The 24,134-nt window shown below is 41.0% G+C and overlaps 1 protein-coding gene across 1 annotated transcript; it reads left to right on the top strand.

Annotated features, from left to right (window-relative positions):
* Positions 1-1,990: 1,990 nt before the first annotated feature.
* Positions 1,991-24,133, top strand: tuft1b (tuftelin 1b). Its single transcript, XM_034094851.2, has 12 exons — positions 1,991-2,232; positions 17,918-17,995; positions 18,094-18,186; positions 18,299-18,373; positions 18,533-18,598; positions 19,080-19,169; positions 19,983-20,093; positions 21,062-21,285; positions 21,655-21,760; positions 22,033-22,116; positions 22,742-22,830; positions 22,919-24,133. The coding sequence occupies exons 1-12, from the start codon at positions 2,185-2,187 to the stop codon at positions 22,989-22,991; spliced, it is 1,137 nt and encodes a 378-aa protein (XP_033950742.1). The 5' UTR covers positions 1,991-2,184; the 3' UTR covers positions 22,992-24,133.
* The last annotated feature ends 1 nt before the right edge of the window (position 24,134 follows it).

Here is a 24,134-nt window from a genome sequence, read left to right as displayed (position 1 = left end):
TCACACTAGATTTACCACAAGTTATTGTAAAAGTGAATACTTCTGTTTGGCTGTCATGAAACAAACAGCTCTTCAAATAATGGAGGATATATCTGAAGCATATATTTAAACATAATTATATGATGCCAAAGCAGAAGAACACTAGTTAAATAATACACAATAGGCTAATGATGCATGATTAAGGGCTTAATTTCTAAGTTTATAGTCCTTTATTTCATTTTATGCCCCACCTGCCTGAAACTATAGCAAGTAGAAACAGGAAACTGCAGTCCGTCATTTCGGTGAAGCCGACATGTTAAGACAGCTTTTTATATGAATCTACACTCACACAACACATGGATTGATTACTGCTGATCTCATAAATAAAATAAAAGTAAGTATTATAATAGTATTACATTTATCCGACCTTACTAAATCTCTATCTAGTCGACAACAAAATTAAAAAAAAAATAAGAAAAATGTAATCAATTTTTTTGTATTATTATTAATAATAACGTGTAGACATTTTGCAGGGGCGGACTGGCCATCTGTATAATTTCCCCGCAACGAGGCTCCCCCCGTTGATAATCCACTAGCGCAGTGTTTCTCAAACTTTTTCATACCAAGGACCACTTAACCAATAAAAAAACACTCACGCACCACCTAATTCCACAAATATCCAAAAACAATAGGCCTGTTTACCACTCCAACCGTATATAACAAATTACAGCCTAATAATGACAGCTTAACCTTCTCTATCACCTCTTTCACACATTAAATCAACAATACAAATACAACTATACAGATTATATAAGTATTTAGTTCAAATGCGATTTAAAATGCTCAGGTTTTTATGGAAGCCTGTTTGCGCCACAGGAAAAAAAAAAATCCTGTAAGTCATTATAATGACTTAGTTATCTCATTATATTGACTTACTATCTCATTATATTGACTTAATATCTCATTATATTGACCTAGTTATCTCATTATATTGACTTAATATCTAAAATCAGGCCTCCCTCAGTAGACACACATTTCTCTGAGGTGGCAGACTCTACGTCACAAAAACTTTCAAGCCATACGGCCAAAGGTAAATGAGTTTAGCCAACGGCCTAAACGTAGACTTAGTAAGTGTAAGTGCCACCTGACATGTGACAGGATTGTTATTAAACAGGACTTCATCCTATTTGCAGGTCTGACACAGAAGTAGCTGCAGAGCAAGAGAGGCAGATCACAGTTACCGTAGGTGCTGTACTGGCACAGATATTGCTGACAAATTGGGAAGAGGTTGAACAAAATAAGTTGAAAGAAGACAGATGAGGAGAGGCCGCACATGGGATCCATCTGGAAGAAGCTGAGGCAGGTGACTGAGGACAAAATGTTTTTCCACAGCACTCACACCAAATGTCTGCCGAATGGAGGTGTCATCAACTTCTCTGAGGTCAGTTTATGTCTCGAGTAAATTATTCAATATCATCCCCATTTATCCCTGTTATAAATAAGATTAGGTTAATTATGGTTATTATAGATTACCAGTCAGTTTCAATTATGTAAAATTTGATTTTGATTTAGAAAAAAAAGTTGGTTCATGAGGTGTCAAATTAAGTAATACAATAACAGCATAAAGAGAGATCAGTTTAGATAAGATAAGAAAATATAACATCATATTTGATTCTTCATAGGAGAAATTAGTAATTAGATACACAGACGAAGAAGAAAATATGAGCAACAAAAAAAGCATTATTAAATTCAAACGTAAATTGAAAGTTACAGCCTTAAGATGCAGTATAGTCTAAGTGTGCCTGTTGTGTGTAATGGCATGTATACAAACCAAATACTATCCCTATAAAAACAACACAATTTAGCATGACAACAAATATAAAAAATACAATACTTTTGTAAATTACAAAACATGAAAATGACTTATGCTTCCTACATCTTGATTTATGATTCAGAACATTCCTGTTGCGCGGGGTGCAGGCATGTTGAACACCTGCAGGGCTCAGATTTACTGCCTGGAAAGAGTTGCATTGAACGCAGCAGGAGCGGCTCCGGGTGTCTCCTCACTCTTTGATAAAGTATATCATAGCTTTGTCTGCGAGGAGCACAACATGTAACGTTTTTAACGCTGTAAAGAAAAGAAACGTTCAGCTGCCATAATTTCTTATTCAATTTCATGCGTTGTTTTCACTTTGCAACGAAAAGATGAGCGGCGTGACGAGGACTGAGGACAATGGAGACACCAAAGATAACGTGAGTGAATAATACAACTAAATGTTTAGATAAAGAGACACATAGTAAAACACATTTAATACAACTATAACGTGAACATTGTTCTTAATAATACATTTACAGTGACTTTATCCCAGTTTTTATTTCCTGCGGTCCTACTGGACTAAAGTTAACTTTATTATGAACAGCTGTGATAGATGAGGTTAGGTAACTGTTAAGGAGGTATTTGGACTGACCTGTTTTACTTAAAGCTCATGTTCAGTTTCCATATTAAAGTAAAAATGCTCATTTAAAAATGAAAAAGGTGCTTTCTGAGATGTTTGAAATGTGATTACATGACATGAAAAGTAAGCAAATATGAATGCAGAGCTTCATATACAGTCTGTAATGCAGTGTTGGGATGTAGCCTACTGAATGCCTATCCAAGTATAATGTATTTCCATTGTTCTGCTACCTTATATTTCCAAACCACCTCTTCTCAGAGGGAAATATTGTACATTTACTGCACTACATTTATTCGTAGCTTTTTACTTGATTGACATTTTCTGTTTACTTGAAATATAATTACTACACATTTTCTCAGTCTAAAGTCAATCTCCCTCAGCACGAACACAATTCCAAAAGTATGGAAGTCTGCTTATGTCTTGCCTTTACTGAAAGGAGGGGAGGCAACTATTTTAAATAACTATAGGCCAATCTCTAAATTGTCAGTTCTGGCTAAGGTGCTCGAACGACTTGTGAGTGAACAAGTAAAGGAGTTTTTATGTACAAATGACATCCTGTCTAAACATCAGTCAGGATTCAGAAAGAAACACAGCACCATCACTGCGACAATGAAGGTGGTGAATGACATTACTACTATTTTAGATAATAAGCAGTTGTGCAGCTCTGTTTATTGACCTTTCCAAAGCGTTTGACACCGTTGATCATCGCATTTTAAAGCAGAGGCTACTCAGTATTGGCATATCCAGCAATGCAGTGGGGTGGTTTGTAAACTACCTCTCTGAAAGGTCCCAATGTGTTCATTTTGATGGACTGTCTTCTGAATGGTTAAACATTTCTAATGGTGTACCACAAGGTTCTGTTTTAGGACCACTTTTATTCTCCATATATATTAACAGTGTAGGTGATAATGTGGATGAAGCTACTTTACATTTTTATGCGGATGATACTGTGATGTATTGTGCAGGTCCCTCCATTAAAGAGGCTGTTGTTAAATTACAGGCTGTTTTTAACACTATTCAGACTCCGCTCTCTGAATTAAAGCTTCTTTTAAATGTGGATAAAACCAAGGTAATGCTCTTTTCAAAAGCTAAAAAGACACCAGAGCCTGTTTTAGATATTGTAACTACGCAAGGAACAAAACTTGAAGTTGTTGCCTGTTACAAATACCTTGGTATCTGGCTTGATGATTGTCTCTCTTTTAAACTTCATGTCAATAACCTGCTTAAAAAACTGAGGGTTAGACTAGGGTTATTTTTCAGAAACAAGTCCTGCTTCTCGCTTGAGGCCAGGAAAAGGCTAGTCACTGTGACCTTTTTACCTGTGCTGGACTATGGTGATCTGGTCTATATGAATGCACCTGCCAATTACCTGAGCAAATTGGATGCTGCGTATCACAGTGCTCTGAGATTTGTCACAAATTGTAAAGCGCCTACACATCACTGTACACTGTATACCAAGGCAGGTTTACCATCACTCTCTGTATGGAGGCTCAGTCACTGGTACACTTTTATCTATAAAGCTTTGTTGGGTAAACTCCCGTATTATATCTGCTCTCTGATAACACAGAGAGTTGCAAGCAGCTATTGTCTGAGGTCACATGATGTAGTCTTGTTAGATGTGCCAAGAGCAAGGACGGTCTTAGGTAAGACAGCTTTTATGTGCGCAGCTCCACTTGCTTGGAACAATCTTCAGCAAGAATTGAAACTGAGCAATCTCATTCCTCTGCATGTTTTTAAAGCTAGGGTAAATGAAATGCTTGCTGATACAATGGGCACTTGTAAATGTCTATAACTATGTATCCTGTAAATATAATGGATAATGTCCTTTATTGTTTTATGTTTCATGTGGAACCTATATGCTGCAGGTCTCCCTTGAAAAAGAGATCTATGATCTCAATGGGACCAATCTGGATAAATAAAGGTTTGAAATTAAATGAAATGAATCTAAGATATGCCCCATATTGATGAATAACAACATTCAAATGACATACATGATTTTTTAATGATAAAAACAGAATAATATTCTAACATACAACACTTTTAAAAGAGCCATCCTGCACAATGAGTACTTTTACTTTTGATATTTGAGTACATTTGGATGCTTCTGTACTAAGAACATTAACATTCTAACATTAAGAACTCAGGACTTGTATGTTTACACTGTTGTATTTGTACTTTTAATTAAGTACGGTATCTGAGTACTTTAGTTTCCGCCATTGCTAGAATGCAGATATGATACACTCATGTGATATATGTCATGTTATTAAGCATTTACACAAATGTGTTTTGCCCATGGATTTAGCCCCAAAGGGAATTCGTCAGTTTTGTCAAACAGCCACCATCGTCTTTACTCTATTGTAAGATAGAAGCCGGATGCATGTCACTCTGCTGTTATATTCTACACTGTTATTTAGTCTTATAATGACTGAATGTGACTGCATTTAAGCCTTAAGGCAACAATTTAGTAGGCATATGAATTACTTTTTATATATATCCACCAAAAGAGATCAAAGTAATGTCAAATGGTTTCTGAACTCTATAGCTTTTAATTAAATGTACGAAAACAAATACCTCTTGCATTTATTTACATGTAATACAATACTCATTTATGTCAAATAGCATATGGGACTGCTGATTTACACTTGTTTTATTGGTTGAACTTTACTAACCTTTCCAACTGAGTGACTGTATGAGTCATTGTGTACATGGTACTTCCTCTGGAACTGTCACATGCTTTTTGCCTTTGAACAACTAGTGTGGAGCTCTTGTTAGGCTGTTTATCTACACCGTGCTTGCACAGCATAGTCTATTGAAACTTGATCTAAGAATGAAATGATACGTCGAAACAAGTTGAGTCTTTACGCCCTTACCTTCTATGAAACAACTCAAATGTCCACAGGATTCCACGCCATGAGCTCCAAAGAACTCAACGTGCCAAGATTGTTGGTTTGGTAGCTAAATGAAAATCTCTTTCATTCCATGTGTGTCCATTTTTCTTTTTTTCTGTGACCAATATTACTTCAGTTACATATCTGACTTTGACATGTTGCACAAAACATACTTTTTTGTTTATTTAAAACGGGTTTTCTTTTGACCCTTGTATTGTAAGTGACATAAATGATAATCGTCAAATGAGAGGTTAAACATTATATAACTTTTTTTTATCATAGTTTAAATTGCTCATGGGCCTAAACCATTGAACAGATAAGTACGATGTCCTATCCTATGCCTGGATGGTGGCATGAATCAACACATCCGTTGTGTGTGCAATAATCTGGCAGAAAGAAGAAAACAACTTGGTCATGCCTAGACTTATAAACAATTTTCAAATTGTGTTATGGTAGCTTTCAGCTTTGACATGCTCTAACAAAGCTGAAACAAACGAACAAAATGATTCAAATGATGGCTTGACGGTTTGGAGGGGATTCTCTTTCATCAGTCATTGACTTACGGCCCTACACACGGCGGCCTAAGAGAGTGACTAAGGGCTCTGTACATATGAACTTGATCAGGTTGATACTATGAATTCACAGGTTATTTTACAAAGCATTGACACTCTCCCGGAGGTACCTTTTTTTTAAATGAACCTCATAATCTCACTGTAAACATAACCTTTGCATACAGTTCTGCAATCCAGTTTCCACAGGGCAACGTTTATTGTCCCACTTTAACACATTTTGATATATCTTGAAAATGCCATTGAAGTTAGTGTGTGTTGTGTCATCATGGCGTGAGAACATGCTGGGAAGAGCAACATGTTCTAGGCAAGGATGTTATTCAAATAGCTCCGCTGGATTGCTGTGGGCTTTCTGGTTTACTTGTAAAGATACAATAGAGATCCATCCACTCTAAGCCACTCTGTTGTGTGTGATACGTACATTGTTAAATGGCATGTTTACACTACTCACATATCAACAAAAGAATAAGCAACTATAAATAATGTCAAATAGTGTGATAAATGATATGGTGTTTAGTACACACATGCAAGTCTGCTCTTTGTGTAAATAAACAAACAAAACTCACATTTAGGATATAATTCAACGATGAAACGTTTTGTTAACTAACAGAACCTTATCAACAACATTTTTTTCAATTTAAAGCTTAAGTATTTTTTCAGTAAAATTGCCAACCATATAATAGTATAATAGTCCTGTATGGGGCTCCTGAAGGGGACTCCTTAGTCTTGCTGGGAGACTTCAACGCACATGTGGGCAATGATGGAGACACTTGGAGGGGCGTGATTGGGAGGAACGGCCCCCCTGATCTGAACTGGAGTGGTGGTTTGTTACTGGACTTCTGTGCTAGTCATGGATTGGCCATAACAAACACCATGTTCGAACATAAGGATGCTCATAAGTGTACGTGGTACCAGAGCACCCTAGGCAGAAGGTCCATGATCGATTTCGTTATCGTATCATCGGACCTGAGGCCGTATGTTTTGGACACTCGGGTAAAGAGAGGGGCGGAGTTGTCAACTGATCACCATCTGGTGGTGAGTTGGGTCGAGTGGCGGGGGAAGCCTCTGGATAGACCTGGTAAGCCCAAACGTGTAGTTCGGGTGAACTGGGAACGTCTGGAGGAGGCCCAAGTTCAGGAGGCCTTCAACTCACACCTCCGGCGGAGCTTTTCGGGCATTCCTGTGGAGGTTGGGGACATAGAACCAGAGTGGTCGGTGTTCAAAGCCTCTATTGCCGAAGCCGCGGCGGGGAGCTGTGGTCTCAAGGTCCTAGGTGCCTCAAGGGGCGGTAACCCTCGAACCTCCTGGTGGACACCGGTGGTCAGGGAAGCCGTCCGACTGAAGAAGGAGGCCTTCAGGGATTTGTTATCCCGGGGGACTCCCGAGGCAGTTGCAAGGTACCGACAGGCCCGAAGGGCAGCAGCCTCATCCGTGGCCGAGGCAAAGCAGCGGGTGTGGGAGAAGTTTGGAGAAGACATGGAGAAGGACTTTCGGGCTGCACCAAAGTTGTTCTGGAAAACTGTCCGACACCTCAGGAGGGGGAAGCAGGGAACCATCCAAGCTGTGTACAGTAAGGATGGGACGTTGTTGACCTCAACTGATGGAGTGTTGGGACGTTGGAAGGAACACTTTGAGGAACTCCTGAACCCGACAACTCCGCCCTCTATGTTAGAGGCAGAGCTGGAGTATGACGGGGGATCAACACCAATCTCCCGGGGGGAGGTCACTGAGGTCGTCAAACAACTCCACAGTGGCAAAGCCCCGGGGGTGGATGAGATCCGCCCGGAAATGCTGAAGGCTCTGGGTGTTGAGGGACTGTCATGGTTGACACGTCTCATCAACGTTGCGTGGAAGTCGGAAACAGTACCGAAGGAGTGGCAGACCGGGGTGGTGGTCCCCCTTTTCAAAAAGGGGGATCAGAGGGTGTGTGCCAATTACAGAGGCATCACACTACTCAGCCTCCCCGGGAAAGTTTACTCCAAGGTACTTGAAAGGAGGGTCAGGCCGATTGTCGAACCTCAGATTGAGGAGGAACAATGCGGATTCCGTCCTGGTCGTGGAACGACGGATCAGCTTTTTACTCTCGCAAGGATCCTGGAGGGGGCCTGGGAGTACGCTTATCCGGTCTACATGTGTTTTGTAGACTTGGAGAAGGCGTATGACCGGGTTCCCAGGGAGTTACTGTGGGAGGTGCTGCGGGAGTATGGGGTGAGGGGGTCTCTACTCAGGGCCATCCAATCTCTGTACTCCCAAAGCGAGAGCTGTGTCCGGGTCCTCGGCAGTAAGTCGGACCCATTTCCGGTGAGGGTTGGCCTCCGCCAGGGCTGCGCTTTGTCACCAATCCTGTTTGTAATATACATGGATCGGATTTCGAGGCGTAGTCGTGGGGGGGGGGGTCTGCAGTTCGGTGGACTAAGGATTGCACCACTGCTTTTTGCAGATGATGTGGTTCTGATGGCTTCATCGGTCTGCGACCTTCAGCACTCACTGGATCGGTTCGCAACCGAGTGTGAAGCGGCTGGGATGAGGATCAGCACCTCCAAATCTGAGGCCATGGTTCTCAGCAGGAAACCGATGGACTGTCCACTCCAAGTAGGGAATGAGTCCTTACCCCAAGTGAAGGAGTTCAAGTATCTCGGGGTCTTGTTCTCGAGTGAGGGAACAATGAAGCGTGAGATGGGCCGGAGAATCGGAGCAGCGGGAGCGGTATTGCAGTCGCTTTACCGCACCGTTGTGACGAAAAGGGAGCTGAGCCAGAAGGCAAAGCTCTCTGTCTACCGGGCCATTTTCGTTCCTACCCTCACCTATGGTCATGAAGGATGGGTCATGACCGAAAGAACGAGATCGCGGATGCAAGCGGCCGAGATGGGTTTCCTCCGCCGGGTGGCTGGTGTCTCCCTTAGAGATAAGGTGAGAAGTTCGGTCATCAGGGAGGGACTCGGAGTTGAGCCGCTCCTCCTTCGCGTCGAAAGAAGCCAGTTGAGGTGGTTCGGGCACCTAGTTAGGATGCCACCTGGGCGCCTCCCTAGGGAGGTGTTCCAGGCACGTCCAGCTGGGAAGAGACCAAGGGGTAGACCTAGGACCAGGTGGAGGGATTATATCTCTTCGCTGGCCTGGGAGCGCCTTGGGATCCCCCAGTCAGAGCTGGTTGATGTCGCCAGGGAAAAGAAAGTTTGGGGCTCTCTGCTGGAACTGCTACCCCCGCGACCCGACCACGGATAAGCGGGAGAAGATGGATGGATGGATGGATGGATGGATGGATGGATAATAGTTCCAAACTCTTTCATGACTAATTGTAATTATGTAACAAAAATAATTGTTAATAAATGTTTTGTTTGTGTTGCCCTGACAAAAGAAACCATTTGTAGGCACCTTATGGAGCTCTGTGAAATCGTTTTATTGTATCAATATTTGTATCAATGACAAGTCAATGGTTTTGTCTTTAAAATATCAGAACATTTTAGAAAAAATATCCATAACTTCCACCAATTTCCTTACATGACATCTAGTTTTGTTCGATCAAGGCAAGGCGAATTTATTTATATAGCACCTTTCAACACAAGGCAATTCAAAGTGCTTTACAAAAATGAAAGACATTAGGAAAATGGCATTTAAAAACCGTCCCAAAAGACAAAGTTATTCAAAAAACTAATGGTTGCAATCCAAAAAAAAGAGATCAGTTTAAAGAAACCCTGAAGCATGTATATAAAAGTTATTTTAGTTGCAGATATGGTAATGAAAGTTGGAGATACATGGACAAAAACACAAACGAGAACATATATGGACTGTGGCATCTGACTTCTGTTTGCACAGTTTTGTTTACACTGTACACACTCAGCATGTTGGTGACAGTTATATGAAGACGCCTCATTAATCTCTTGTGTAACTCGCACTAGGCATTCCTCAGTGTGCTGCTATCTGTCAACATGTGGCAGACACACGAAGCCTTCTTCATACCAATTCATCCATCGGTTACATACTGTACCAAGTCGGTTATATATTATAAATTAGGTTACACTTAAAGGTGGGGTAGGTAAGTTTGAGAAACCGGCTCGAGATACACTTTTTGTTATATTCCATGGAATGCTCTTAACATCCCGATAGCAATGAATATCTTAAGTGCTTTGACAACAAATCCATTAAAAATGTCATCTGTGGAAGCCGTGGTGTTGTAAAAAGCACGACCAATCATCTGAGCCGGCCCGGCTAAAGTAACTGGATGGCCTACCTGCCTGTCAGCCTTCCATCTGTGCACAAACTTATCTCGTGCCCTCATTGGTCATGTGCGCGTTGGTGTGTGCTGGAGGAGGGGCTCTATAAGGAAGTCGCAGATTTTTTCCGGCTGTGTATTTTCAAATTCTAGCGCACTCGAGCTGGTTTCTCCAAAATTACCTACCCCACTGTTACGTTCCCTTGTAGATCTAGGGGTACAAAGGGAAGTAGCGACACACAAGATAGCCGGATGAGAGAAAAAGGAGAGGAAACTGAATGCTGAAGGAGTTTAAGTGAGGTTTTAATTAGTAAATAAGTAAGGCGGCTCACCAGCCAAATTACAAAACAAACTTACAATAAACAACACACAACTATGCTGGGTCTCACACAGAGACATGCTGCACACACACATGCAGCCAGACGAGAAGGAGAGAAAAGGGGCCTCACTGCCGTCCTCCTCCGGTCCTATATGGAAGCCCTGATTGTCAATTAGGAGCAACTGGGGAGAGGCTGCACCTGGGGACAATCAGAGGGAGAGAGAGGAAAACACACACACACGACCACACACACACTACGGCACGTAACACCCACCTTTAAGTAAGATTCAACCTAGTCACTCATTTACTTGGATTGATTGAAACTGTTTAATAATTGCTGGTTAAAGACCTCTAAATAGTTTTCCACATTGTCCTTTTCTTTAGCAATTCCATTAACATGTGAAAATAACAGTTTTGTCAGATTTCCAATGAAATGGATGGCTTTCAAATTGCTATTCGGTTCAGACTCCCCATCAACAAGCATAAATATACAGGATGGTTTATACGCAAACAGAGACATGTTCCCTCCAGTTGTTTCCATTGTGTACTTGGCATTGCAGTCCTGCAGGGGAGGCTAACAGCCGTCCGCCTCCTCAGACTGGCACTGTTCCTCTCTGCCAGGAGACCAATCTGGAGGAAAGAAAAGGGTTGGGCAGCTGGTGGAGCCTCACCCAGCCATGTAAGGCAAGACAGCCGAGGCTTCCCACACACTTAGTCAGAAAGACACGGAGCGTCCGGATCACAGCTGCCTGAACATCAGCGGGAGAGTTCCCACAGCCTCGTCTGCCCAGGTAGATATCAGAGTATCCTGTGTGAGATAAAGTGAAGGGTTGCATTTGTGTTCGTACAGTGTGGAGTGAATAATAGGAGCTGCAGTTGTAGATTTGTCTACTTTATTCAAGTATTTTCTTATGTTTTGGTATCTCTTCTTTGTTAACTTATCATACTTAAAATACTTTGTTACACACAGACTACACCAAACAAGTACAAACATTTTTATTTCAATCAAATGTTCTCTTGATTAGCATAACTCATACGACAGGCGAGGCTCCAACAACAACAGTTAGTTTTTTTTGGTCATTCTTGATTTTTTTGTAGAGTCGCTTCCCATATGTCAGTTACTCCTCTTGCCGTGGAAAATGACTCCCATACCCCACATACTGCTGGCATTAATCAGTCCATGATTTACGGGTGACGTGTGATGGTCCTGAGCAGGGCGTGCTGATGTTAACAACTTAACATGTTGAAAGTGTTCTATGGCTTTCCTTATCCTTCATAGCGTGTGTCCTTTGGTAATAAAACGGCTTTGTTTTGACTGCACTCAGTGATGTATGAATGTCACACCATGCTGTGATCTCTGTTGGTGCTTGGAGAGGAATTTAGACACTGGTGTGCAAGAAGTGACTTTTCAACCTTTTAAGCTTGTTAGGATGATATATAGACACAGATTTATCGCTATGTCTCCAGTCCGGTGATCACTGTAGTGATATCCTTTGGAAATCAGTAAATATCAGTCCTGGAGGGAGTGTGTAGCTTGATGACAGGGATTGGATGGTAATGTATTGATTGTGGGAGGTCACTGACGGTATGAAGATGCTCTTGTGTTTCGGACACTGAGGTAAAACAGTGATGTCACCTCCAAATCAGTAAACATGACTCACAATGTGTAACAGCTGTTTTCATATTAGCTCCATGTCTAACGCAGTTTAAATGATGTGTGTAGATGTTTCCCCCTGAATAACTTAATGTCAGGGATGACAATACTTGAGTACGCTCTACTCTTTTAAAGTCTTCTCTTCTCTACTTTGAAAAGACACCATTCTTGTGTGCATGGCTTAGAGATACCATTACAGTACATGTCATTTGTTAGACGCTTTTATCCAAAGCGACTTACATACATTCAGTACTGTGGACAATCCCCACAGGAGCAAAGTGTCTTGCCCAGGGACACAACGACATGCAGTGGGACTCAAACTTGCTACCCCATGATTCGAAGTCCAGCACAATATCCACTGAGCCACAGTCGCCACAGATACCACCTTCTTTAAACTGCATCTAATCACCTCAGTTTTAGAGCTGAAACGGGTTGCATTCATTGATTAGTCAATAAACAGAAGATAGTTGGAAACATTTATGATTAATCTCCCAAGTGAGGATTTGCCTCTTAATAATAATAATAATAATTCCTTACATTTATTAAAGCGCTTTACAGATACACATTACACATATTTTTGTTATACACTATTGTCACTGTGGACAATACCCACAGGAGCAAGTTCAAGTGAAGTGTCTTGCCCAAGGACACAACGGCTTTAAAGAGTTTCACCCCTTGATCTGATGATCATTGCACAGCACACTGCGCCACACCGTCCATCTTCACGCCTCGAGGCGCTTTTACAAGTACACATTGATATTATACATGTACTGTGGACAATACCCACAGGAGCAAATCCGGGTGAAGTGTCTTGCCCAAGGACACAACGGCCTGACGCAGTGGCGGCAGGAGCGGGTTTCGAACTGGAGTTCCCCAGCACTCCCCCTTGATCTGATGATCAGATGCACAGACCACTGCGCCACCCATCTCTTGTATTTGGCTCATATAGAACAAAACCTCACAACCTAATTTTACTTTAACAAAACGAGTTAATAGGAGTCACAAACGAGTTGAAACATGTAAAGATGTTATAGCACTTCTCTGTCCCCCTATATCCTGTGATAAAAGCAAGACACAAGCCAGTAATCAATCTCTCCCTCAGGGCTCGAACCAGAGGTTCTTTCAACACTTCCTGTTTTGTCTCTGCATTGTTTTTCTGTATAGATACACCAGTATATGGCATATCAATTCAAAGACATTTGATAGGAGGTTTGCAGTGACCTGTTAAAGGCAGCACCAATATTGGACCACCATATTGACTGGTTTATGAAAACAATGATCATGGTGGTTGCTGGCAGCACAGAACAATAATGTTAATATACTGTCGACAGTAATTGATTACAGAACGGGTATTGATTATGTGCAGTGCTAGGTGTAAACATAAAGAATGCAGTCGACCAGATTAACAGTTCCACTTTATACGTTACTGAACACAAGTTCAAGAGGTGTCTTTATGTTGCGTGGTTTCCACCAGCAGGATGCGTTCTGCACAGACGTGGAGTATCTAATTATGTGTATCTCTTGATCTTATCAAACTCAAGAGCATACTTCAGAGAGAGAATCAATCAACTGAAATGAAACGCTGAACACCTTAAATACTGGCAGTGATATCATCTCTAAAGCCATTTTCATTAGATCGATGTATGATTACATTTGTTTACGGTAAATGTTTTCATGACACTCAGGAAATGTGCCGCTTAACCCTCCTATAAAGATCATTACAACTGAAGTACAGCATATCCTGCTCTTCATGGACAGGTCTAGTGGAGAGGCACTCGGCAATGGAAGCAGATACAGTATGTATCGCTCCGTAAAGGCACAAAGCAGATGGAAGCGCTGATCACAGTATGAACAGTAATGTTTGGACGTGACTATGCAGCAAATAGCAAGTATGTATAAGAACAAAGCGTCAGAACTTGACGTTGTCCAACCTGTTTACTTTAGAAAACACCCTCATAATCTTCATTGACCTAACGGTTCATTGTGTGTTCATTGGGCAGGCAGTGCTGCAAAAGAGTGTTTATTGTCAGCACCTTTTGTAAGACTTGTATCCAAACAAACTCTTTCATCCGTAAACCTACTGTTGTCATGGTGCTGTTGATTCATGAATAACAAAGCATTTTGAGGTGATGTAATGCTCAAGACTCCACCATAGTATGATCTAATAAGATAGTTTCCAATATTCCTTTTGTCTGTGTCAAACTCACTGCTGTTGCTCTGTTTACCCAGGAACCCTCTGGCATTCAGCACAGCATTTGAAAAAAACAACTTTACTTGGCATAAGATTTAGCATACTTTAATTGTCTTTCATTTAACAATCAGATTATTATCAGTAACCTATTCTAAGTTATGTTGAAGCCCTCTGCGTGAGTATCAACCACATGCCTAAAATGTGAACACAGCGAGTTCAAAAGAAAAGGTACGAGACATTGTGTGTGTGTACAGTAGAACATCCCAGGGCGTGTCTGTGTGAAGCCTCAGGCTGTCGCGCCCTCAGATCACCGGATGAATGTCGGCCCGTCACAGCCTCTGATGGTTTTCATACATTACAATTAAATCTGACATTCAAGGTAAACCATTTAGCCTGTGTCCGACACGCAAAGCAGAGAACTTCAACACAATAACCAAATGTTCTAGCCACATGTGACTTGCTGGGTCCCCCCGTTTGTTTTTTCTTAAACCGTGTGTGTCGACATGTTAATGGTAGGCATGTTCACACACAGTCTAAAACCATAAACTAGTTCCAACCGTTCACACGCAAGTTTGTTTTTGTTTCACAGGGGCAAAAATCCCAAAACAGTCCAAGGCCTTTTTTATTCTTTCTATTTGTGCTAACTTGTTTCACTTTGGCCAGTATCACACGCACACAAGGCTCTGTTTGAGGAGATATGATGTACAGTATCACTAACAGACGCATAGAAGACAAACACACATACACACACACACACAGTAACACTCTATTTCAGTACATTTGTTGTTGTTGACTCGTGGTGTAAGAAAGCATTTTATGTTTAACAGAGAAGATAACAATGTTGTCGTCTTTCTGCCCCTTTTTGACCACATCTGCCGGCATTGTTAAAGGCCTAATATCATCAATAGTACAATAGACTGCAGATATATCCAGTATTTGGGGCCTCTGTGCAGGGTGTTGTGCTAAGTGTCCACATGGATCTGTAACATTCATTCACTGACTGGCTGTGAGTCCAGATGACTGCCATGCTGGTACTTGGAAGCCGGATCCATTGAAGGGCTTTTCACAGGAATAAAGGAGTGATTGAATAAATCAAGTTTGTCGTCTGGTGCTAGCCCTTAGCCATCAAGTGTTCAACAAAATAAATTAGAAGTGCAACCTGTATTATTCTGGTTCCGACTTCATGCTCACAGTCAGGTTCCCATGTGGTCTCATTAAATCATGTGCATACCATAGTGAAGTAATTATTGCCATGCTCCCGTTTTGTTCACAACCGACTGTGGTATGCATAGAACAAGTTAGTGTCTCTATATCACTCCTGCACTGTAACCGCAGGTGTTATTCTCACAGGGAGGTATTGAAGACGTGTAATGTTGCTTTACTAAGTTGATGTGCTGTGTGAGCATAGAATGTAAGGGTGTGGGGAGCATTCGCTGTATACACCTTACTGCACCACAGCTATATCTATAGAACAAACCCTACCTCTGTCTTTTATCTCCCTGAGCATGTCTTTTTATTTTGTTATCATCTATTGTCTCAGCTCTTTAAAAGTCATCGTTGGTTGCTTGGGTGTTTCTCTGAGGTTAATGGAGGAGAATAACATTTACAAACAAATTAAGATAATTACAGTTCAAAAATCGACGGGAGATTTATTTTTTTTCTGCTTTTGGCTATTCAACACCTGGATTTTATTTCTGATTGCTATTATTTACCAGTTAGCTGACGCCCAGACAACGCTTAATTAAAACCAATTCAGTCTTTATCTCATTTTTTTCATGTACTGTAGGGGTGGAGATACGTTGCATATAAACATCAAAGACACATATTTATGAGCGTGTACACACAATAGAAGCTTACATACAAACACCCAACATCACCTAGAGGTTAGGATTAAGCATAATTTAGGTTGGTGCTAAAATAACAATCCACTATGTGTCATAACTCCCCTGCACCTGGACTGTTATCCTCCATCTGAAGAGCAATTATTCTGTCAAAGGGTTAAATGATTTGTTCTCTTTGCACTTTCAGAGAAAAGCAACACGATGTGTGCTGAACCACACCTGCACTAGGATGGTGTTTAGTCAAAGCAAGTATTTGCTTTGGGGAAAGGTTGCAGTCTGATATATTACACGCAGTGGCGTTTTTATATGTACAAAAGTGGTGGGGCACAAAAAACGTAGATGTCTATAAGCTTCTGGTTCATGGCTGTCGAGGCACTGCCACTGACTCTTCAGGTTTACAAATATTATATTTTGACTTAAATCAAAAATATAATATTATTTTCAAAAGCTTTTTTTGTCTGATGCTTCAATTAACCCTCTATGGCATGACTTTTTATTTTGGGAGGAAAAAAATGTTTTAGGAGGTGTGTGTGTGTGTGTGTGTGTGTGTGTGTGTGTGTGTGTGTGTGTGTGTGTGTGTGTGTGTGTGTGTGTGTGTGTGTGTGTGTGTGTGTGTGTGTGTGTGTGTGTGTGTGTGTGTGTGTGTGTGTGTGTGTGTGTGTGTGTGTGGTGTGTGTGTGTGTGTGTGTGTGTGTGTGTGTGTGTGTGGTGTGTGTGTGTGTGTGTGTGTGTGTGTGTGTGTGTGTGTGTGTGTGTGTGTGTGTGTGTGTGTGTGTGTGTGTGTGTGTGTGCTGTGTGTGTGTGGTGTGTGTGTGTGTGTGTGTGGTGTGTGTGTGTGTGTGTGTTGTGTGTGTGTGTGTGTGTGTGTGTGTGTGGGGAATTTAATGTGAACATCAACTTGTGTTACTTGTCATCTAATGTTTTTATTTAAATATGCTGCAAACTCTACATTTCTCAGCTCAAAGGCCTGTTGTTAACCTTCCTATCCCATTGTTAAAAGTATTCACTATATGTTTGTATCTGAAGACCTGCAAAGTTGTGTCTTACAGTTAAAAATAAGTGTGTAGAAATATTAAACATTTGTTTAATGATTTGAAAAGTGATGTGCTCTGTTATTGTATGTCATTTCTAGTCATTTCTCGTAGATGATCTTACAAGCTTTAGATAGAAATATGTCTATGAAATCAATCAATATCAGTGGATTATGATGAGCTTTGCATTAATAGTTGTGATAAACATGCACTTCCTCTGAAATACTTCCCTCTGTTTTCAAGAACATTTAATAAATCATGAATTGAGCAATACAGGAGAAGCTGGCACCCCACCAGAAACAGCATTTGATCAAATCATCAGTTTTTTTCCAGAATTGTCTAGTGGTGTTGCACAAACTATTTAAAAAAATACTCAGTTTTAAAGTTAAGTTGTTATGGCGACAGTGTTGTATTGAGAGTGACTCAGCAGTCACAGTGGTTTTGAGTGTTGGTATTTTTGTCTGTTACTGGAATGGTATCATTTTCTCCACCAAGTAGAGTGGCCTGTTTTTTCCAGACCACAAGACTGCCCCATGACACAATAGAAGAGTCTCCTTTAGGTTGGTTGCTAGGCTGTGCAGTCGAACAGTGTGGAATCTACAGGATCTTCTCTATGGGGAAGTTTTATGGCGAAAATGTTGCATTTATTTCTCAGCTCCACCCTCTTTCTCACTGGTGACTTTCATTTTGATCTCCTCTCCCTCCTCTCCATTGGTTGCTTCTCTCATAGTCTCAACATCTCCATTTACTTTATTGTATGCCCTCATCTTTCATTTCAGATCCGATGCAGGAGGCTTAGACTCACTTTACAAGATCAGGATCAGTCAACCGGCAACCCGGAGCGTCACAGCAACAAGGTACAAAAACAGAGAAGAAACAGCTTTCTTTTCATTTGCTGAGTGAAAGAAAAAAAAGAAACATTGGGACAACATTTTGATTTCTCCACTGAACGTAGGAGAACGTCGTCGCAGAAGGGCCTCCACAGAAAGCAGAGGAGAAGGAAGAAACACTCAGCACTCCAACAGAAGAGAAAGTTGAAGTCATTACGGTATGTGAGCTTGTTTTCAGTGTTTGTTAGTTTAATTGTGTACAAGCTAGTCCCCCTTTTCTGAAGTATGTGTGCGCTCGCCTGTGTTATTTATCACAATCCTGTCATTTAGGTTTACCTGGAAGCCCGTCCAGAGGCAGCAGAGAGCGTCAAGATGCTGACGGACGAAGTGTCGCAGATTCAAGAGGTCAGTGAACCGAGCAACACTTCTTCTAACATGTCTAGACAATGAGTCAACGTTCAACCACTAGAAAGCAACATTAGAGAGTGTGTGTTGATGGGTTGAAGAAGGGGGAAGGGGATTGTCATAGTTTCTGCACAAGTCACATGTGTTTGTTGTTTCTAGGTGAGGTACTGTCTGAAGACTCTGAGAGAGCAGATGGCAGCCAGACAACACACAAACAACGACAAGGTGCACACCCCCCTGCATCCGGGATTAAGATGTTTTTCTGAATCTAGTGTTGACACAAGACAAATCCTTTTTAGTCAATGAAAAGAAAATGTATTGACAGCAAATATGATATTGGATTTATATATTGTTTACCAATAGGGGTGTATGTATTTAAAAGAGGTGTACATACTGTCTTTTGTTTGTGTTTCATGTTTTGTTTTCCAAAGTAGTACTGTAAAGTTAACTCAGTTAGGCCTGCAACAAATTATTTAGAGATGATTTTCATATATATTATATATTAACCTATCATGTATATTATAAATTAGGTACAATTACACTGAGTCAGGGGTACCAAACAGTAGAAATATATATACCAGATTTTTGGGTGCACTATCCCTTTACGTTGAAATGCAGTGATATCTCTTGGTCCTTTACAATGTGTAAATGGTTTGGGTAAAAGGAGAAATAAAGCACTAACTCCCCCTCTTCATCTCATCTTCAGTATCCAGCCAATGGCTTCAGAGTCCATGTGCCCAGCAGCCAGCCAGCTGTCACCAATGGCAACACTGTTCTCCCTACATCGGAAGCTCAGGTGAGCTTATCACAATTCAGCCCTCCATAACTAATGTTTGCTGTGGCTTTTATGATCTGGCTATTCATCAGTTTAATGGGAATGAACCATGAGGAATGGCCGGAAACCAATTTCAGCCGAAACTAGTTTGAATGCATTCAAATCTCTATTTAAATCACCTATTGAACATTCATATTGAAGAATGTCTGTCCCTCCAGCACACACTCACACTATCTATCATAATAAAATAGTGCCAGACTCTGAAGTTGATTAAAAAGCTCACCACACAGCGCATTGCTCACTTACATTCTGACTAACAGCCCACACAGAAACACAATATTTTATTTCTCATGCATTATTCTAGAGTCAGCACATCTCCTGTAACACTACACCATTATCTATAAGGAAAGTGGAGCAGGGAGCTATAGTGGCTGTACACACCCTGTGAGTGATGTAGGTAGCCTGGGATCAATCTACACTGCCCTCCATTCTAAGTGGTATCAGATAAAACTGCAATGCACATCAGTGTTTCCCACAGAATGTGATTCTATTTGTGGGGGCACCGCAACGCACCCCCGGCAAGAAAAGCCAAAGGCCCCTTACCCTATTCGGGTGGCCCACGCATCCACCTATTTAGTACAGTCCCAAGATAAGAAGTTATCTCTACACAATTGAACTTGCGCCCAGTTTCTTGTCTAAATGCGTTTACTACCTCAGGCTCGGCCAAGCAACCTGTTAAACACTGTTTGTTAGCTGCAGACTCGCCCTCAGGTTCAAGTAGTCCGCCACATCGAGCCTAATGGAGCGTGTCACTTTGTGTCTGCCTGCTCTCAGGTCGGGGATAATCAGGAGGAGAGTGTGCGGCTCAGGGAGGCGACCCGGCGTCTGTACTCGCAGCTGAAGGAGATGGAGAAGAGGCATCAGGAGGAGAAGGAGAGAATGCAGGTCTGTCTCACAAGATTAGTAACACGACACGATTTCCTGTCTGCAGCTATGACTCACTCCTCTGCTGCTGTCCTGTTCATTTAATCACCCTCATTATCTGCCAGTCTTATCTCTGGACTTCATCCCTCATCCCCGACCCCCCCACTGTGTGGGTCTTTGCTCTACAGCACATTCATCTGTCAGGTCAAGCAGGGACACAATGCCCACAGACTTAACATAGGCTCATCTGTCAAGGACTGTACCTGGGGTCTGCACTAATACCCTTTTAGAGTTAGTGGCACCAACAATATTGCACTGATACATCAGGCAGACAGAATCTGCATTGTACATTTGTCTTGGGTCATTTAACTCAATCAGAAAAATCGTTAAAATTGTGATTCAGACAAAATGAAGAAATGTAGACAATCACAAAATGTTATAGTTTTTTACTTTGAATTCTTTCCTTTATGTAGGCTACGACTACCTTCTTTTCTTTTTGCATTGTGGGAGTATATGTCAACAGCAAACTCAAAGATCAGAGCTTTTAGTATACATACAGACTGCATATACTTGAGTATACTTTATTTTGTCACTTTTCCAATGTGAACACACAATAACATATCTACTTAATATGTCTTTCCTAATAGTTATAAAGAATAAAAACACAAGCAGCCAGACATTTAAAAACAAACCAACTTCATCCATTACAGTTACAGATTTCCCTGATATGACTTGTATTACTGTACTTACTGTAGTGCCAATAGGGATTATGCATTTATATCCCTTTCAGAGGCACTTTTTGGTTTTCCCTCCAAATAAAGTGGTTCAGATAATCTGGTTTAACTGTCAGCTAGCCCTAAACTCCTGTAATCTGATCAGTCAGAGTGATTGAAAACAGTTTGGATGTGTGGAGCCTTTGACAGAGTGTCCATTACTACTTAATCACAGGAAGGCCAAGGCTATTTCTTACTCTGTGGCTCCCCTCACAGGCAGAGGCAGAGGAGTGTGGCGTCCGTGTGGCGGAGCAGTCTACGCGTCTGCAGAAGGTGGAGGAGCAGTCGGAGGAGAGGGGTCAACAGGTGGAGGAGCTGCAGAGGCTGCTGGGAAACATGGAGATCGAGAGCGGTGTCCTCAGAGACAAGATGGCTGCAGGGGAGGCAGAGCTGCTGCAGCTTAGAGCAGACGGGGAGGAAAGTGAAGAGAGTGAGGAGAGGTGAGAGAAGGAACAGATGAGCACAAGTACAATATGTGGGCCAGTTAGGAAGCAGAGCCATAAATAACAAAACAGTGTATATTACCCAATAATGTTATTTATTTCACTCTTGTATGTCCCGCAAAAGATATGTAAATATAATTTAGCATGAGAGATCACAACCTTAAATATGATGTGAAATTGATTTATCTGTTAAAAATATGTTCCTAGTGTGCAAAATAAAAGTCCTACAAATAACATAAATACATCTAGTAAAAAAACTAACAAAAAAATACTATTTCAGTCATTTTCTTAATCTATGGTTTTATTGTATACTTTATGTATACCAAATGTGACAAAGTGGTCTCATATATTTGTGTGCGTTTGCAGGTGTGAACAACTGGAGACGGAGGTGGCCGGCCTGAAGGAGAAGATTCATCACCTTGACGACATGTTAAAGAGCCAGCAGAGGAAAGTTCGCCACATGATCGAACAGGTATTTACTAGCAGTACAAAGTGCACACACAGACACACACAATGCAAATGAGCTCTCTGGTACACAGGAAGCCATTAACGCGGAAATTACATTTTGAGGAGGCGGACACATAAAGCGTAATTGATTTTTGCGGGAGAGAAGCAAAGAGGAAACGTGTGGTTAAACAAAACTTGCTTGTCATGAATAAGTGATGCTGAATCTGCTCTTTTGGAAAAGTGAGCTGTCTTGCTCCTGATAACTCACCCTGTTTGTTTGTTTTGTCTATGGTACAGCTGCAAAACTCCCGGACGGTGATCCAAGAGAGAGATCGCTTCATCGGGGATCTGGAGGAGAAGGTGGATTTCCTGGAAGCTGAGGTCAGGATAACTGCATCACAATCTGAATTAATCACTACTAGCTATTTAGTGTTGGGAAGGTACATTTTGATTTGTAATAAGTTACAGACTACTAGTTAGTTAACCTGATGTAATGTAAGCAGTCTTTTAACTGACTTACCGTTTGAGACTGGAGCAATAAAGCTTATAAATCCTAAAAACATAAACAAGATTACAGTAATGTGAAAGCCCTTTTTTTCCTTTCAGAAGGAACATATTATGTAGGCGTTCTTGTCTGACGAATTCATGTGGTCGGCTGGTCACAAGCATGGCAGACTTAGGGCAGTGCAAATTCAAATGACAACCAATCAAAAAAGACCACTTGATATTTGAGTTTATATTGCCAAATAAATGGTGCTTGTCCTCACTTAGAGACAGCTCTATGTGAGGACAAGCATATGACAAATATAGATAAGACTATTCTAACTACGACTGCATTTATTTTTGCAGTTATATAGTACTGTATGTGTTTATGGTTGACCTTTCCCACCTTTTCAATCAAATTAAAGCTGAGAAATGGTCCTGCATGTAAGAAATGTAAGCTGCCGCTCCTTAATTGCACCTTTTTTCACACAATGTACTGACTGTAACCCCTTTCTGTCTGCAGAACAGACAAATGCATGACCACATGGAGTACTTCCTGGCAGGCCAGGAGCCTCTGACGCCCACTGTAAACAAACCAGAGGTTGTTTACAGGTGAGCTGCTTCTTATTCTCAGTGAGATTTGGTCTTCCGAGAAGATTTAAATGTCCATGTAAACAAGCTTTTTTTTTTTTTTTCGCAGTAAAACACTTACACCGACGTCACTGACCAACAAGACCCTCCCGTTCATCAAAGTCATCGAGATCATGTCCTGAGTGGGGTGTCAACCAACATAATGATTACAGTGTAAATGTATATTTAACCACACACCTTTATGAAACAAAGATCTGGAGTATTTCAAAAAGGCTTGCTTAACAGACCTCATGGTGACGAAGCACTTGGTCCTTTTTAGAACCTCAGTTACTTTTGAGGCTGTTCGGCGTACCTTCACTGAGTCTCTAAGTGTCTAACAGAATCTAAAGAAGGAAAGTTATGGGGAACTCAACTTAGGATCCAATGATAGGAGGGATTCTTGAAAGGAAACAAGAAAGAAGATGTGCATTGCATAGAACCTTTGTGAACTTCATACATGATGCAGCACGAGTGAAGTTACGTTTATTTTCCAACTCTATTTCTCCAATGCAGAAATAAACTGCTTTAAAGGTCAATTCAAAAGGATGGATTGAGACTAATATCTGTTTATATTGTACATTTCTCTGTTACAAACTGATTTGGAAAACCTTATACAAATCTACAATTAGATTAGATTTTCAGCACTTCTTCAACCTTGACCCTGAGCTGCAGGGTCACATTCCTCAGTGCTTTGCACCACACTGCTAATGGCAAGCAGTTAGCTATTTCAATGCTAACGTATGATTAATGTTTAACTTAAATGTATTCCTCTGACATAAGAGTGGGATTAATGTAAGACAAGTGATGCTATATTATAAAGTTAACCTTTATTTTATTAATGCTGGAAAATACTTATTATACGGCTACATTTAGAGGCTAGTTTTTATTTCTTATCTATGCTGCCAAGTGCTGCCTCAACATCCTTAGTATATATCCTGCTTGTGCTAAACGTTTGCATATTTAATAACCACCTTGAACTGATAACTGACTTACATAATAATACATTGTATGCTTTTTCTGTTAAATACTTTCAATCCAGTATGTACATTTTTATAAAGTCCAATTTACTGTGAACACTGAAGTTGTCTGTTGCTGTAGTGTAGACTGTCATCATTTGTTTCAACCTTTATATATAGTCTATGGTTTCAACGAAAATCCTTCTTTTCTCTGATTCATTTGATGTACTCTGAGTTTTTCACACCTAACTTGTATCGACTGTGTTGCATCTTTACTCCTTGACCTTGTACTGCCACCTAGTGGAGATAATAAAGACAATGAAAATGAAG

The sequence above is a fragment of the Pseudochaenichthys georgianus genome, chromosome 11 (assembly GCF_902827115.2).
Source record: "Pseudochaenichthys georgianus chromosome 11, fPseGeo1.2, whole genome shotgun sequence".
NCBI classification, from domain to species: domain Eukaryota; kingdom Metazoa; phylum Chordata; class Actinopteri; order Perciformes; family Channichthyidae; genus Pseudochaenichthys; species Pseudochaenichthys georgianus.
The sequence above is the reverse complement of the archived record's forward strand: the minus strand, read 5'-3'. Positions and strand labels throughout refer to the sequence as shown.